Source organism: Micropterus dolomieu, linkage group LG22 (genome assembly GCF_021292245.1).
Source record: "Micropterus dolomieu isolate WLL.071019.BEF.003 ecotype Adirondacks linkage group LG22, ASM2129224v1, whole genome shotgun sequence".
Lineage (NCBI taxonomy): Eukaryota > Metazoa > Chordata > Actinopteri > Centrarchiformes > Centrarchidae > Micropterus > Micropterus dolomieu.
Window position 1 is genome coordinate 23097100 of NC_060171.1, and position 17721 is coordinate 23114820.

At 42.2% G+C, this 17721-nt stretch overlaps 1 protein-coding gene across 1 annotated transcript; it reads right to left on the reverse strand.

Moving 5' to 3' along the window:
• Nucleotides 1-16075: 16075 nt before the first annotated feature.
• ascl1b (achaete-scute family bHLH transcription factor 1b) lies at nucleotides 16076-16687 on the reverse strand. The gene has a single exon (XM_046038655.1). It carries the CDS (start codon nucleotides 16685-16687, stop codon nucleotides 16076-16078), a length of 612 nt encoding a protein of 203 aa, XP_045894611.1.
• Between the last annotated feature and the right edge of the window lie 1034 nt (nucleotides 16688-17721).

Below are 17721 nucleotides of genomic sequence, written 5' to 3' on the forward strand. Positions count from 1 at the left end.
TTGCCCGTTTCTTTGTGCTTCTTCAAAAACACTTGGACAGCACATCTGGAAACCCCAGTCTGCCTTGGAACTTCTGCCTGGGAGAGACCTTGCTGATGCAGTATAACTGCCTTGAGTATGTTTGCTGGGCTCAGTCTTGCCATAGTGTATTACTTTTTGACAGTAAACTGTATTCACCTTGTTAGCTGAGTGTAGCTGTTCCTCACCTAATTGTATTCCTCACGTACAGCTGTTTCTGTTTCAGTAGCAAGTATGTTTCAATCTACATATTGAATTTATGATCATTAGCACCTTTTTCGTATAATTGTTTAATCATACACCTGACTACATGCCTACAAAATCCCTGTTTTAAAGGCAAAGGATGGTCACAATATTTTTTCTTCTGTTCACTCATGTTGCATTTTGTTAATTTTCTAATTATAATTTATTAAAGGAGAACTATTATACTGTTCCAAATTTTATGACTTATCTATAGTGTTACAATGTTGGATGTTCATGTTAAACATGGCTAAAGCTTCAAATAATGAGGTTAAAGTATTTAAAAGAAATTCCTGTGAGCAAAAACCTCAGATTTCCTCCTGTTCTGAAGGCTCTGTTTTGAACTGCTTTTTCTACCAGCAGCTCCGTTCTATGTAATACGGAGCCAGACAGAGCCTGTGTTCCAAATATGGTCATGTGCTCCACACATCGATGGCACAATAACGCTCAGTCTATACCGCCCAGCGACAACAACAGCCTGGTAACATGCTTCAGGTCTTGACCAATCAGAAGACAGTGGGCTTTGAGAGGGGGAGCCTTAAAGAGACAGCAGCATCTACAGCTTGTTTCAGACAGAGGCTGAAATGAAGGCTTACATGAAGGGACAGTTGAATCATGCAAAGCTGCCACACTTTAACATGTGTATTTCTGAAAGCATTCTTACTTTACAGCATTTTTCCATACCAGCCAGCAATTTTTTTAGTTTAATACATATTACATGAATTAAAATATAAATTTACTCCCAATTTCAGATTTTTTTTCTCCTTATTTCATAACATAAAACCATGCATACATATGTTAACACAATATACAAAGAATGTCTAAATGAATGGACTGTTTTTGGACTATTATTGGAGTAACTGGTCCCAGTGGGCAGCAGATGCAGGACAACCTCCCCTCCATGTAACAATAGTTCCCAGTCCATGCTGTCCATCCATCTGTATTTGCAATACAGTAAAGAATCCCTGCAGGAAAACCAACTGGCATTCTTCTGTTGTCTATTGTGATGAAACTATCACAGGAATGGATCACTAGGAAGACAATCCAACCTAATTCTCTGATCCCAAACCAAAAAGAAGGCCAGGAATGGACTTTGATTGATCAGGCAACAAATGGACCAGATTCTCCCTGCCTGCCTTTCTCTTTACAGAGCAGCATCTGAATGGCTAACTCAGTTAATTCCCTTGGCCTGTGGCTTCATCCCTGTCAAAGTCTGATGGAGTGGCTGGTTTCAGTAGGTGGCTCGTATTGACCAGGGGGTTCATACATGCTACCGCTGCTGCTGTAGGTCTTCACTGCTGTCTCTGAGGTGAGTTAATGTGGACCCCCCACTAGAGGTAAAATCACATCACAAATTCCTGTGTCTACAAGGAGATTACTTATCACTGTAGCGACACTGGACGCCTGTGGGTCAAACAGACATGCATGTTTTCATCAACCCCTGGAGTAGTACACCTCTCTCGTTAAGTGACCTATATCATCTATGCATTGGTCCAAAAAGACGCAGACTTAAACTTCCTCAGCAGTCAGAGCAAAGCAGTATACCATCGTAACATTTAATGGTGAAAATAATTGTATATGACATGCGATCGTAGCTGAGTGATCTATAGTTTCTGGGATGGAACCTGTCACAGCATGAAAAACAGTATATATGCTTCTGGGCTGCCAAACTCTCTCAACACTCACTGCCTCCACAAGTTTTATAAGCTAACCAGCCTGAAAATATGGCCTGGAGGTATACTGACTTCTTATTTTTCTGAACAAATGGTTTCCTAATTTATGTAATTAAGTAAATATCTTGTGCATATGGGGTACCGATGAAACAATTTATGGGTACCCCTTTAGGAACAGGAACAGATTTGTGTTTAGGAGCGATCTAGACATGTAGGTAGCCTACTTTAATTATCCGGTACATATTAAATAAGTACAGGGGGCAGACAGGAGATCACCAGTTTTAGCCCATATGTCCTTTCACAATAGTTTTGTCATGAAAAGGAGCCAGCCTACTTTCACTTAAGAAAAACAACAAATTCATTCAAAATTTTAAAGTAAAATGTGATTACGTTGATTTGCACTTTCACTACTTCTTCTCAGTGTACCTTAATAATAATCCCATCCAAAATACCTCTATGCTAGATGCCTAGCTATGTTGTTGCTAGTGAGTACCATGCTAGTGAGACTAGGCAAATGAATCCCTACCACATTTAGAGCGATTCATAGTAGTAGAGTTTCAGTACTGATGTGTGTGGGTATTAGCCTAAAGCTCTGCCTGGTGTTTTTTTGCCACTAAGGGAAAAAGAGAGAAGAAACTGCTGAACCAGACAAATGACTAAACTGTAACCAGTTGGCTTACGTGTTAGCCAGGCTTATCCAGTGTTATCGAGAGCCACATATCTTTAAACAAAATAAATTACTCACTGATACACTTCAACATCTGCTTTAACATTGACATGGACATATTTTATTTCCTGTTTAATAGTATTTATTGTGGGGATAGATTGCAGCTTACTGTACAACTACACTATAATATGTAATACAACATATTATGTCCTACACAATATTTACTTTGGAATGAACTTTAAAGGCGGTACTTTCATAGGTAGCGCCACGCTATGGGAATGCATCTAAGCAGCCAAACAGGTTATATGAGTCAGAGACAATATTGCAAGAACAAAACAATTACATATTTGTTGTGGATGCTGATGCTGATTTGAATGGGTTAGTAAGTGTAATGACCACAGGTTGGTGTGGTCTCTGCCGATCTGCAGGCTGGTAAAGCCCCAGCCTGGACTCTGCCGAGAGAAGAGGAATGGGGGTGGGTGGAGGGATAAGGGGAAGAAGGATTTCATCCTTTATTGCCCATAAAGACCGAGGAGTGGAGTCACTTGTGTGCAGTAAAAAGCGCTCGACACCTGCCGGGATGTTGACTCAAAATCTTTATCACCAATATCTAATCGCTCGCCTTCTCCCTCTGATAAATGGGCTCATGTCGGAATTTTCCCCCTCTAACTAAAAGACATGCTCAACACAGGTGTGAGTATGTGTGTGTGTTTGACAGATAGAGAGGATATGTGAGGACCTGTGCATTTATTCACTTATGGTTGACGTGGTTAATGCTTAAGCAGGTGTAGGTGTGTGTATTGATGCCTGTGTGTTTACCTGTGGATCCACTATACACGAGGAGGCCATGAACCTGGACAGGACATAAAGGGGAAGGAGTGAATGGGGTTGTTATCTAACCAGATGTGATTAATAGTGAACAGAGCAGACCTGCTGCCACACGCCATTGAAATTAACTGAAAACACAGGTACAAAAATTCAAAGAAAGATGGGCTGTTTATGCTTATTATGACTTGGATAATTAAATTGAATGAATGCTGTGAATCACTGCTCTCTTTTTCTTTCTTTCTTTGTAATCCTTCAAGAAATGCCTCTGACATTCCTCTCAAAGACTAAAAAGCAAAAAAGCAAATCAAATGACGTTCAAAGCGAAAGGCAGGCTGATCTTTAGATCAATAACAATGATACGTCTTTTCGTGTGCTCTGTGTGATGTGAGATACTAAGATCTTACACACTTCAAAGTGTTAGGATTACACTCTTTGCTTCTGTTAATCCCGGGAGTCAAATGACAAGAACTGCCTGTCCTGTTTGCATGTGAGAGCATGGGCCAAAAACTGTTACCACCAGCAACAAAAACACAGGGGGGGAAGCCAAGCAGTCTCTACCTGAGTCTAAATATTGACTCTAAGGTCTGTCACTGTGTCCAGTTTTAGTTGACTGCTATTCACACAAGAACAAGGTGATTCAACATGAATCAGTGTATGAATGCTGTCAAAGCTAAGCCTCATTTTTCACCTGCTGATGAATACCCAGTGTATTCAGCATAGTGCCATAAGAACAATCATCACCCAGAAACTCTTCATAGACGTCCACCTCCATGTGCAGGTACAAACAATAAGCTGGTCAGGTTGGAGGAGTGACTGTAATTGTGATGTGTTATGTAGGTACCACGGGCAAATGACAACACAATGTGGTTCAAGGACTCCAGGATAACCTGAAGGTCTAGCATGTGTGTGTGTGTGTGTGTGTGTGTCTGTGTCATAGGCCTGCACATGTAAAATGTGACACTGTCAGTAGAACTAAAGTCTCGTCACACCCAGAGGTGCATGTTATAATGGTCCAGATACAATGTGAACAGACTCACACGCACACAAAAAGACACACATAGGGATGCACACATAGGGATGCACACATAGTGACTTGCTCCATCTGAAAAGGTAAAAGTCCTAGTCCAGTGGTGGAATGTCACTAATTACATTTACAGTACTCTACTCTGTACTCTGTACTTTATATACAGTTTTGATGCATGCGTACTTGATTGTTTCCATTTCAAGCCACTTACTTCTACTTCATCACATTTAAGAGAAAAACATTGTATGTTTTAGTCAGCTTCATTTATTTGACAGCTTTACTTACTTTAGTAGTTACTTTGTGAATTAAGACTTTCCATACAAACATTTGATAACCTTGCATTGTTATAGATTACATCAAGTACATCAGTAAAATGGGACTTACACCGAATGGATCAACAACAATAATCCAATAATAATATATATCAATATAATACTCACAGGAGCATATTTTCTGCAGAATGAGTACTTTTACCTTTGATACTTTAAGTACATTTACTGATAATATTTAAGTGAGACTTTGAATGCGAAACATTTCCTTGTAATGAAGACTTTTTACATTGTGGTTAGTGCTATTTTTACTAAATAAAGGATCTGAATACTTCTTCTATCACTGTCCTACTCACTTACTGCATACATTTCTTCTTGTTACTTATCTGTACACACTAATAATGACCAGTAACCCACTCAATTATTCATTTTATTACAGGCCTGCCTAAAACAAAATCGTCCTTATAGTCTGGCACAAATTACAGCTTTACAATGTTTGATTGAAATGTCTCTCTAGTGGCTTTATTTGACCCTTCTGCCCTACTACCAGTACCACAATTCGTTTGCTTGCTTATCTGCACGTAACGCAATAGAAGAGAATCAACAAATGAAAGTGAAGTCGAATGTATAAATTATGAGGCAGCCCACCTACAGTGCAGGTGAGTACACAGACGTCTGTGGTCAGCAGATAGGAGCAGCCACTGAACAATAGAAGCAGGGCTGAGGCGCAGCCAGCGCTGCAACTGCAGGGGGATACAGACACATACTGATAGTGGATGACCTGATAAAAAGAGAGAGAGAAAGAGAGAGGGTGATAGAAGGAAGACCTCCTACCAACAAGGCCACACAGGATCAGCCAGATTTTACTAATTTATCTGACCTGCAGTCGGCTTCCAGTGGTGTTTGTTTGTTTGTTTTTTTGTTGGTAATGCATCTAAATGCCAGTGATAGCGGTGAACTGGCACGCTTCTCTCTGTTAGTACTGGTTTTATTTATTTGACATACTGGGCACATAAATTGTTCAGTCCTCTGGCATCAGTGAATAAGGCTGAAATGGGATTACACAGTGACTTGTCATCTCAGTCCTCCACCCTTTTTTTCTGTGTCTTTTTTTTTTTTCCTACACTGGACCTGGCCCTTCTCTCAGGCCTATAAAGCCACGCTGATGAGCCTGACTGGCCCAAGCTCTTGGGGCCAGTAATAATCTCTCTTTAGGATGTTGAGAGGGTGAAGTGAGCCATAAGAACCCTCTCTGTCAGCTTTAACCAGCCATCAGAAAGAAAAAGTCATAATTATAGTACTCTCTCTGGCTGGATTTAAATAAAGCTTCCTAGTTGGGTCCCCTATAGATACACACTCTCTCGCTCACACACACACACACACACACACACACACATGCACTTCAATAAAGAGGCACTAATCAATCAGGGGTTCCCCTGCCACGGCTTCATTGGAGCCCCTGTCTGAAAGAAGGACTGACAGCCCTCAACCTCCCAGTATTGTCAGACGAGACTGATTAGGCTTCTGACTAGCTACCTCAGCCACCAGCTAGAAAAGCATGGAGGTTAAAGGGTCTCCATTTGAAATCGACGAGCACTGAAAAGTTCTGGACACCTGCTTTTTAAAGTGATGCTTGTCTCTGCAGTTCTATCCTCCTTTTTTGTTATGTGCAATTTGAGGGCAGCACAGGGGAGAGGGAGAGAGTTGTTTGGGAGAGTAAAAAGGGGTGAGTGGAGTACTGTGTGCATGTGTGTGTGGCTTAAGTTTTTGAAGGGGGAGCTTGGCTGTGGGCCCAAGGCTGGAACAAAGAGGGGACACTCTTTACATGCATAGCCAGACAGAGTAAACTGGCCAGCAGCGCTGCCAGCAAATACAAGGCACAAAAACAGACTTAGAGAGAACGCAAAGCAGGGGGAAAAAACAAGAATATCAGACTAACCCAACCATCAACTTGCTCCACCTCTAAAACTTTTTGTTTGTTTAAAATGAGAAATGTATTGGGTGGCATGGCCATAAAGCGTTAAATAGCACAAGCTGCTTCGATTTTATTGTGTTTGCATTCAATATGGAGCTGTGTGGCCATGGGTAAACGAAAGCTATCCCTTCACAAACACCCACAGGAAGAACAAATACAGGCAATTAGTGCAGCACAGCAACAGAGAGACAGGTGGACTGAGAGGAGACGAGAGGAGAGGAGCTAAGCCAGCTACATAAATAAAAATATAATTGTATGTGCACATGCTTTGCTTTTAACTTGTCAAATAATTACCATATGTTGATATTTACCTGAAAGTCTTCACATTAGGTAGATACATTTTTATTTGTTGTCTATTTCCATCATCAGCTGTGTTTCATCTACTTGGATATAACTGTCATCACACAACTGTATCGCTGAACCCTGAATGGCCCAATAGCAATGGAACAATTCCTCAGTGCCATGACACTTCAGATGAATGATTCCTTAAGACCAGCTTTTTCCCCCATTACTGTTATTTTTGAGGAGGTGGTGCAGTGGATTCCCTTTCTTTTATTCTTTCTTTTTTCATTGGAAATCAGCTTAAACCTCTGCAACAATTTCACCCTTTAAAAAGGAGAGCCACTCCATCAGCAAGGGACAATAGCATATTCTGACAAAAAGTCTGAGGGCGTGACGCCACCCTGCCATTACCAGGTTCCCTTCCATACAACGTCGGCAGTGACTGGTAAATGCCACTTTCAATCTTTCTCTTTTCTCTCCCCTTTCCTTTTCACCCCTCCTATTTTTGCCCTCAATGGGTGTGTTAAGTATTGTGCGTTCTGATGGGGGCGGTGAGTCAGTCAGGATCATTAAAAGCAGGCCAAGCCTTTGGCCAGATCAAAATAATTAACTGGAGAGGTCACAAGCTAATGAAATGAAATGGGGGGCTGAAAGGAGCCCCCAAATGGTGCTCACTAATCCTCCCTTTACCTTGTTTTAGGGAGGGGGCAGGACTCTGTAAGCCAGGGCATATCTGCTGATAATAGGTTGTGGGGTGCAGAGGGACCTGGGACTATGGATTTGTGTGTGTATGTGTGTGAGTGTGTGTGTGGAGAGGGGGTCATTCGATCATTTGATCACATTCTGACAGTTGCTTAAAGTGGATGCAGTGTGGATGCAGTGGGGCATTCTCCCTGTTGTTGACATTTGTTTGTTTACAATCCAACCAAGCTGTAAACATATTCTATTCCAAGCATTAAAATTCCATTACAAGCATTAAAAAGGTAATAAAAAATAAAAGTGAAAGTACTAAATATACTGTACTTACTGAAGTATCAAAATAATGTTATTATGCAAGCAGAAAGGCCACGAATCCATTGTTATCTCTGGTGCATTAAGCAGCATTTTACTGATGTAGCTGGTCATGGTTGAGCTTATTTTAAGCACTTTACTGTTGGATAACGGAATAGACAAAAATGCATATTTTATAAGTGGATCATATGCTTTGTATATAATAGTAACCTGGAATTATAGCTGTCAAACAAATGGAATTTGGTAAAACGTACAATAGTTTGCCTCTGCAAGTCTAAAATAGCATAAAATTTCAATACTACAATAATAAAGTTAGTTTGTTGACTTTGGAATTAAGTACAGTACTTATGTTCTCTCAGTGGATTTAAGGAATATAAAATGAGATCAAAGAGGGCGAGAGAAATATTATGGTTATAGATAATATACAAATGTGTAGGCGTATGAATAAAATGTGAACAACATTGAGGCTGTGAAACCAGATCAATCAGACACACCTTTACTTGATAATTTTTTTTATTACTAAATCCTGCATGTCCTGTCATGTTTTCATTCAGAGCTCTTACACCCAAACCTTTAATGACCAGAAGCAAGTGTACACTAAGCTTTGATACATAAAGACAGCACTTCTATTGTGTCATGCAGAGATATTCACAAGACATATAAAAGAAAATATCTAAGTGTCCTACTGTCTGTCTGAATCAAACAATGGAAGAATGAAGCATGTGATCCAAAGCTGTGGGCAATGCGTGTCAGAGGCTGATGAAGCCATGGTGTGTCCCTGTGTACAGGTTCTCCAGGGGCAAGCTCCAACCTGCTGAGAACCCAAGGACATGACAGTGTGTGTGTGTGTGTGTGTGTGTGTGTGTGTGTGGAGGGACACAGCACCAAAACTATAGTGGAAAGTGGTTTTCATTGTTAGTGGTGTGACCTCTAACATGCAGACAATCATAAAATTTGCACACCAACCCATGCTTAAACAAACTTTGAGACATAACCTATCGTTGAGTGAAGGAATGCACCTGATCTCAACAGAGGTAATGGGTGAAAGCTATTCAAACACACACACACACACACATATACACACAAACACACACGCACACACACACAAACAGCAAGCCCACACATAACGTGTTTTTAGAGAGACAGTTAAAGGGAGTTACCGTTTTGTTCGTGGATGACTTAACGTCTTATATATGTGTACACACATACACACAAGAGGGGGATGAACGGGGCAGTATAGGTCAGTTTTTAGTGAGGTGAGAGGAGGTCTATAGAGCAGCAAACATACTTACAATGATACTTAAAGGAAGAACTGGTATGAATATTCTAGTACAATGTACTAAACTAAACTGACAGCATAAAAGAATACGTTCAAGCAGTTAAAGGGCAGTACTGTTGTTGTAGAGTTGTGTTCATGCAACAGCTGAGTGCTGGAGCAAATCTGAAAGTGTCTTAAGATCATTGCTGAAAGAAGTATTCAGACAACTTACTTAAGTAAAACTACTAATACCACATTGTGAAAACACTACTGGTAAAAGTACTGCATTCAAAACTGCATTCAAAAAGCAAGTATTATCAACAGATTTACTTAAAGTGTCAAAATTAAAAGTAGCCTACTCATTTTATGGTAAGATGGTCCCTGTCAGTGTTTTACTATTATATATCATGTTTTTGGATTAATATTGCATCAATATGCATTATGATATATGTTGCATTTTACTGCTGTAGATGTTTAAGGCTGAGCTCATTTCAACTGCTTTATATACTGTTGGGTAGTTTAAATAGTCTATTTAGGTTAAGAAGAAGGAGAATTTTCTCAACCCATAAAGGAACTTAACCCTTCAGTTTATCAGAAACACTCGCGTTAGAAATCACTAAATTTGGACATACCTAGTTTTCACTGGACAGGAAGGGAATTTCTGAAAAGTAACTAGTAACAAAAGCCTTCAAACAAATGCAAAGGAGTAAAACGTACAATATTTGCCTCTAAGATGTTGTGGAGTAGAAGTAGGCCTATAAAGTTACATAAAATTAAAATACTCAAGTTAGGTACAAGTATATGGAATTTGTACTCATGTACAGTACTTGGCAATGTACTGAGCTAAATTTCACCACTGCTTAAGATACCGGTTCTATAATAGCCACAAAATTTGGATTGTATCAAGGTGATTGGGCAAAACCCCAACTTAAAAAGTCAGCAAGTGTTGTTCACAGCAGGTTTTGGTCTCAGTACTGAATGTCTGCTAATGTGTGTGTCCTGGCATTATTAACTATTATTGTTCCATTAAGGGTTCTGCTTGATGCAAACAAAATGCTTTGGGGAGATGTAACAGGTGTCTCATTCTATCACATTTCACACTGTGATGACTGCTTCTTGTTTGACCAGGGCTTCAACGTGTTGCCCAAATTTGAAATTTGGAGTCATCAGTAAAGAAAAGTACCATTCTCACTGTACTCACTCTCATCACAGTTAATCTTACTATCCTACTATTTGCACACTACATGTATACTAATTCTGCGTTCTTCTCCTACTCACTCATCACTAACCATTGTCTCTGTCCCTAACTTGGTTCTCGTGAATCCAAAACATGTTTTCCTCATTTGCCTGCAGTTACATTGCAGTAAGTCTATCCTGCAATTAAAGGCATCATTCTGTGGCACCATTTCTGTAGCAGCTCCAGTCTATGGTCCCATCATTGTGGCCATCATCCTCTTTCCTACACCTAACCTTAGACATCAGCTCCAACTCTGCTCTATCACTCCCAGTTAGCCCACACAAGTTAAAAAAACAAAAAACATTTCTTTTGAGTTCTGTACAAGCAGTCCAGTCCAGGCTGCAGGCTGCAGTCGCTCTGAACCATCATTACAGTCATTAGGCAAGAATAAGCTCTGTATCAGAGGAGTCCACCAGCATCCAGTTTAACCCAGCACAATTAGCACATCCGTTGGAGTAGAATTACCCTGTAAAACGAGAATGCACTGGACAAAAGAGGCAGGAGAGTTGGAGTTGAAAAAAGAGGGTAAGTGTGAGGGAAAGGGGGAGAGAGGAGAAGAGGAGAAATAAGAGAGGACAGGGAGAGATTAAAATTGTTTGAATTGAGTCCACGCTCGCCCCATTCATTTGGTATTCTGCTCAAATCAGGGCTTTTGTCAGGGCTGGCGTAAAGTAGTGTCAATCATCTCGACCCGGTTTTGTAGAATGGGGAAATTTATTATGAATTTGCTCCTGCAAATAATGAGGACTACCCCCTGCCTGCTCTCCCTTCTCCCTCCTCTTTCTCCTCCCGAGCCACCTTTCCTCTTTCCCCCTTGCCTCCACCCCCATATCAATGCTGCAGAATAGGCAATAGAGAGTGAAGTTAGCAATCTCAGGGCCACTCGCACTCTGGACCCACATCAAAGTGACAGAGACGTCCAATCAGATTTGTCTTACAGGCATTACATGATGAATATGGTGCGGCCGTCGCACAAAAGCGCCTTTGTGTCTCCTCCGAGCAGAGACTATTCACAGCCCGCCACAGCCAGCCAGAGTGGAAGTAAATGGCCAAAAGGGCCCAGGCCAAAAAAAAAGCACCCAAACTTGTGCAGCACAATGGCCCATGCAAATCACAGCCCCCGCCACCTCCACCCTACCACACATCCCCACCTCTTCCATCCCTCCACCCTTCAGGCCTGAGCTTGGTTCCTCCTCTGCTGGGTTGTCTGAAGTTTAGGGCCTATTCACACACATTCAGAGGTGTCAGTTAAAAGTGCTGAGCTGCACGCATTCAAACGTTCATTTGAAAAGAGAAAGATTTCTTTTTTTAGAAAAACACGAGTCGAATGACTGACTTTTTTGTCAGAAAGTAAGACTGACTTGGCGGCTGTGAGCAAGACTCCTGTTTTGTAAGACTTTCGGTGTGGGGAATAGGATTTCCAGCACACTGGAGTGGCCCTATGATATTTCCTTGCATTGAGAGAAATGATCAAATGAAATGTGATGGGCCCATTTTGCTGATCCACATGTCTATTCCTTCAACACAATGCTGAACAATACAAGTCTGTGCATGATTCTGATTTTAACTGCAGAACATCTTTAGCAGATGAATTATGCCTGAATTTGAATCCCAAAAACTAAACTATAATGAATGCTGAGTAAGAGAATATTTCATTACAGCAGATATTAGCATCTGAACCGGTTCAAATGTCAACTCATGCTGTGCTTATAGTAAGCCTCTCTTTTAAGGAAAATCTGACAAGTAAAACTGCTTGGGCTGCATGAACAGCACCAGAAACTCTCTAAGTTTAGTCAAGAGAGAGGAGTAAATTTAAAAGGCCTTTATTTTCATGGCTCAGATCCAATGTGACCTGCGGTGACTGACCATAACATCTAGCAGGGCAAAAAAGGAGAAGTAGCAGTGATTAGTGCAAAATACTTGTGTGCCCATAGTGCTTCTGCAACCCAGGACCTTACTCAATAGTAAAAGGGTCAATAGATTTGTCTCTAAACCAGCTGCACGGCCCTGTGTATGTGTGTGTGTGTGTGTGTGTGTGCATGTGTGTGTGGTGGGGGTGTTAACGAGTGTACTCCAAATCAGTTCAGCATGTTTTCTGTCTGTATGTTAAATATAAACGTGCCTGTACCTCTGCTTAAACATTAACACCCCTGTAAGCATTGCTCAAGGTTATGCACCATCTCTTCATTTGACAACATCCCCACTCTGTTTCTGGTCATTCCTCCTTTGTCTGAAGCATATTTGTTGTATTTGCATCTTTCCAGCTGTGGCTCTGAGCAGTATCTCACAGAGCAACTATAGGTTTGTGTGTTGTTAATATCAGTTACTCTCTGCGAAAACAATGCCTAAGTTTACTGTCAACTTAAAGGAGTCAAGTTATTTTATCTGCCATAAGCCATTTGGAGTGTATGATATTATATTGACTCTGTTGAGCATAGTAAAATGATGTCAGTTGTTTGTTTGGTTTGTTGTAATTGTGTTTTATTAAAGAATCAAAGACATAGACAGTTGTGGTGCATACTAAGACAAAGTCTTGTTTCCCAATGTTTTGAGCTCAGTAGCTAACTCTTTCTGCAGTTCCTGATGCACCTGTTGCTCTGCAGGCCCATGTGGTTCTGAGCTGTGATTGGATGGTCCAGGTACTGATTCTTTCCTGCAGCCAGCTCTGCCACATACATCAGCAGATGGGCCACCTATATAATTTAATGTGAAATAAGTGAATGTTTTCACAAAATACTGTTTTTCAGTTTTGCTAAATGGTAATGCTTAGCATATAATTTCTAAATGAATCACACCAAGACTCTCTATGACCAAAGTGAAAGTAATGAGACACAAAACAGTTGTGTTATTAGTGGCAGTTAGACTGTTTTCATGTAAATATCATCTATCTCTAAAATTATTTCTTGAAGCGTTTTGTTTCTCTTTTTTTTGCCAATGGGGCAAAAAATAAAAGTAAGGAAGGTTGCACACCAAAAGTAGCTCAGCAGTGCGCAATTTAAGCACACACAGAAATAATGGATGGCCTAGTGTTCATGAAAAATGGCTTAAAAATCCACCAAGCACTCTGATGACAGCATTCAGAGCAACAGCTGACCCCTCACCACCCCACTTACGGCCAATTTAGCCCTACATAATAGTGTAGGTATGTGCGCATTTGGCGTTTCCATGGTTTATGCATAGATTATGGCTTTGCACACGAAAACGCATGCATAAATGAGTTGCATGTGATTGATTATTCACCATTGGATTACATCAAAATTAACATCACCCTCATGCATTGTCAAAGCGAAAATGACCCACGGACAAAATGACATGAATAAATCTATTTTCGCCCCTGCTCCTCCCTACATATGGCTGAGGGGAAAATTGCATATCCATCTTTGTGCGCTGTGCGCTGGCCTCTGCCTGATACTGAACGATATAAGAAACACCATTTCAACCGCATAATAATGGAGCAGCGGGGTGTTTTGCGCCCAACATTGAGCTGTCTTTTCGAGTCCCGGTGACTTAGAAGTTTATAACGCAAAGCATAATTAATGCAATTTGTCACTTGTTTGAATTTGTCGCTACCTTCACCTACAGGACTCACATAGGCTGCGCGAGCCATTAACCAATGGGAACGCTAGAGCCTTTGTCACAGGCACGTGGCTTACACCTGCAGGCTGCAGCGAGCGTGTGTGTGTGTGTGTGTGTGTGTGTGTGTGTGTGAGAGAGAGAGAGAGAGAGAGAGAGAGAGAGAGAGAGAGAGAGTGCATCTGTATGTGGCACACTTTCAGGTACAAGAAAAAAGCACCCCATTCATCTTGTCATTCAGTCTGTTACTTTTCGGCAGGATTTCAAAAGTCCAATTTTACCCTACCACTATTACTCATGTTTTTTTATTGTTGGATCAACGTTGGCTCCTGATATATTTTTGTTTTTGAATGTATTATAAAATACTACGGCTATAAGACCAGCTTCAGTCAGCCCCTCTTGTTCCCAATTTTCCACTCCCACAGAGAGCACCAGGTGAAATTAAACTCGTTATTTCTCGTTCTGCCTCGCTGAATTTGGCATCAGTGTTTAATTACAATAGAAGAAATGCCATAATTGAGATAATGAGGCGCAAAGGCGCACACAATAGTGCTCACAATGTGGTGTTGTGCTCCCCATTTTGCAGGAGATGGGCTTTTTGATTGGGCTGTGTGCGCCATGAAAAACACAGTTGGGGATACGACTAGTCTACAACCCCAGGTTTTATTTAGATTGATCTCAATCGGGCAATAAGAATTTTGACCTGTCTCATTGTCTTGCTGACTTTCCCCAGGCCGTATTTCAAAGTGTCTATACCCTTTGAGAGGAGTGAATTGCACCCCTCCTCCCCGCTGCCTCTCTTTCTCCGCTCCAGGCCCTCTGGGCTATTGGGTAAAGGCAGAGTATGCAAAAGAAACAATGCAATGCATGAAACGTAATATTAATCTCCCCGTCCTGAATGCAGACAAAGCGCTGTAAGGTGCACGTCTATAATGGTTATTGAGTGCTCACCCAGCTGCGCAATTTTCCCCCGTGTACCCAACCAAGTCGGGAAAAGGTCATGCAGGGACTTTGAATAGAAGAGAAGCTCCCTGGTTTGCTCAATTACCACCACAACTTGCACACACCTCTCAAACACACACATCTGAGCGTAAATGTTTGCAATGCCAGCTGAAAAACCAAACCACTAAAAAGCATATAATATAAATAGATTAATCTTTATTTATAAAAATCGTTTTACACAAAATATATCTGTTAAAATCGAATATTTACATTTTAGGCTACGGGAAACGGAGAACAAGTGCATACATTAATAAAGGTCTCCTTATCACCTATTTAAAAACAAAAACAAAATAACTACAGTCGGTCACATGTAGTAGCCTTGACATTGCTGTCCAGTCACACACAACTCATACATGCCAACTCACTGCCTCACTGACAGCTTGCACTCAAAACACTGTCAGGAAAAGTGGCAGTGAACATTGTTTGTTTGACTCAATGTACAAAAATATGTCTTCACGTTAAAACAATTCGCTGTATGATACAATTGTGTTATCAAATGGGGAAAACATGTACATTGCGATAGGGTCTGTTGATCCATCATCTTTGTTGATGTCTTCCAACAGACGTGGCAGCGTGAGGAAGGCAGTCCTGCTCTGATGAAACGCTCATCATCAAACAAGTCCCCTGGAACCGCAGCTCCGTCTCTGCAGAACCTGCTGTGTCACGAATTAATTGCACTTATTCAAACATAACATCAACAGTTCTTTACTTCCACGCGTCAACGCGACACTAAGTCCAACTCCCTCCTCCTCGTTGGGACATCAGGGCGACTATTCGTGCTCTATGCAACAACAGGCTCCCTCTCTCACACACACACACACACGCTCTCTCTCTCTTTCTCACTATTGCTTTGCTCCTGCAGAAGCAGCCCGGGTGAGGGAGGGAGGCAACAGATCACTTTCCAAGCACGGAGGGCAAGACAGATCTGATGCCTTTATCAAGTCTTTGTCAGCATTTCTGAAAGAAGCCAGCCGCTTGTACGCACAGACGCTGCTGTGTGGTTTTGATGCTGTCAGCCTCAGTACCTGTCGAACCAGGTTGTAAAGTCCAACAGCTCCTGTTCCTCGGAGCTCAGGGGCTCATAACTACCTTCGTCTGATGAGTAAGTGGAGTGAGGCGACTCCGGGTCGGCGGAGTAGCTGTTGGAAAGTGTCGGGGACGGCAACCCGCACTGAAAAGCAGCTGACACAGCGTCGTGCTCGTCCAGAAGTTGCTGTAAAGCCCTGATATACTCCACCGCAGACCTCAGGGTTTCCACTTTGCTCATCTTCTTGTTGGCGGCGCCGTTGGGCACATGCTGACGCAGCGTTTGGAAACCCATGTTGACTTGTTTGACCCGGTTTCTCTCTCTTTCGTTCCGCCGGGCCACTGCCACGGGCTGCTGCTGAGGGATGGAGTAGCCGAGGCCGTTGAAGCTTAGGCGCCGCTTGCAGCGCAGGAGCTCCGGCGAGCTGGAGCGCTGTCTCTTCAGCACCTTGGTTTTGCTTTGGAAGCCGGCAGCGCTGGTGTTGGGGTGCGCCGCGGGGACCGTGCAGTCCTGGGCCGGGGCGTGCAGGCTGAGGCTGGCGCGTCTTTCAGTAAGTCCAAAGGTGAATGCAGTCTGCGTGGTGGTGATGGTTGTAGTTTCCATCTCGCTGACAGTTCTTCTGAAAGGATGGATGCAGAGGGCGATTGCAGCCCCTAACAGTGGGACGAGAAGAGGAGGAAGAGTGGAAAGCGTTGGCAGTGTACAGCTCTCGTGTCCTTCGCGTGGGGACCGTGTGGCTAACTCTAGTCCAAGTCTCTCTTGACTGCTTTTACTCCACGAGCCGATCTGACCCAAACTTTGGCAACACTCCTCTTTTTCAACACGCGCCCCCAACACACACCCCACCCACCCCTTTTTGGAGACGCACGCTTCGTAGCCAGGCCCCGCCCCCGCTGTGTGATTCTTCTGCACGCCGACTCCCCCGGGCCAGGCGCGTGGCTCCGGGAGCTCAATAAACAATCCCGAGCTTTCACTGCGCCGGGAGCACGCGCTGGGCTCATTTACATTCCAATGTCTCTAACTTGAAGGCCCATTGGTCGATTCAAACGGCCTGCAACCGTGCGAAAAGAAAGAAAGCGAAAAAAAAAGACAGAGAAGGAAGAAAAAAGAAGAGAGAATGAAAAAAGTGAATGGTAGGTTCTTTGAAATGCCTTTTGAATTTGACAATGTACCCCTGGCAAGTCTTCAAATTATCAGTCTTCCCCCTCGGCTATCTTTCTCCTCCAGTTCTTTACAATCACAAATACCAAGGACGCTCTCTCCTGTATCCAGGCTACAGCTTTACAGAGCAATATAAATTGCAAGCGTGTCTCTGAGCACAATAATTGGCAATTATAAAGCTCGCGCAGGGACGCCGTTTATTTAAAAGTAAACATCATGTTTATGACATGTAGGCGTCTGAAAGAGCATATTACAGTTACTTCTCAACTCAGTGTTCCGCAGGTTAAGTTTGTTGGCACTTGCTTGACAGGTTATCGGTGGAAAGTCTAGTTACATTCAATGTAACTATTTAGCTCCTGTCTGAAGGAGAACAGCTCCTTTAGTGTATGTAGCCTACTGTAAAAGCCAAACCCAACACAAAGTGCAGATGCACGGATGCAGCATTTCAGCACCACATCTGACTGGACAGTTAAAAC

What these genes read in the sequence shown, in the direction of transcription:
- ascl1b (XM_046038655.1), bottom strand. Translation starts at nt 16,687, where the DNA reads ATGGAAACTACAACCATCACCACCACGCAGACTGCATTCACCTTTGGA.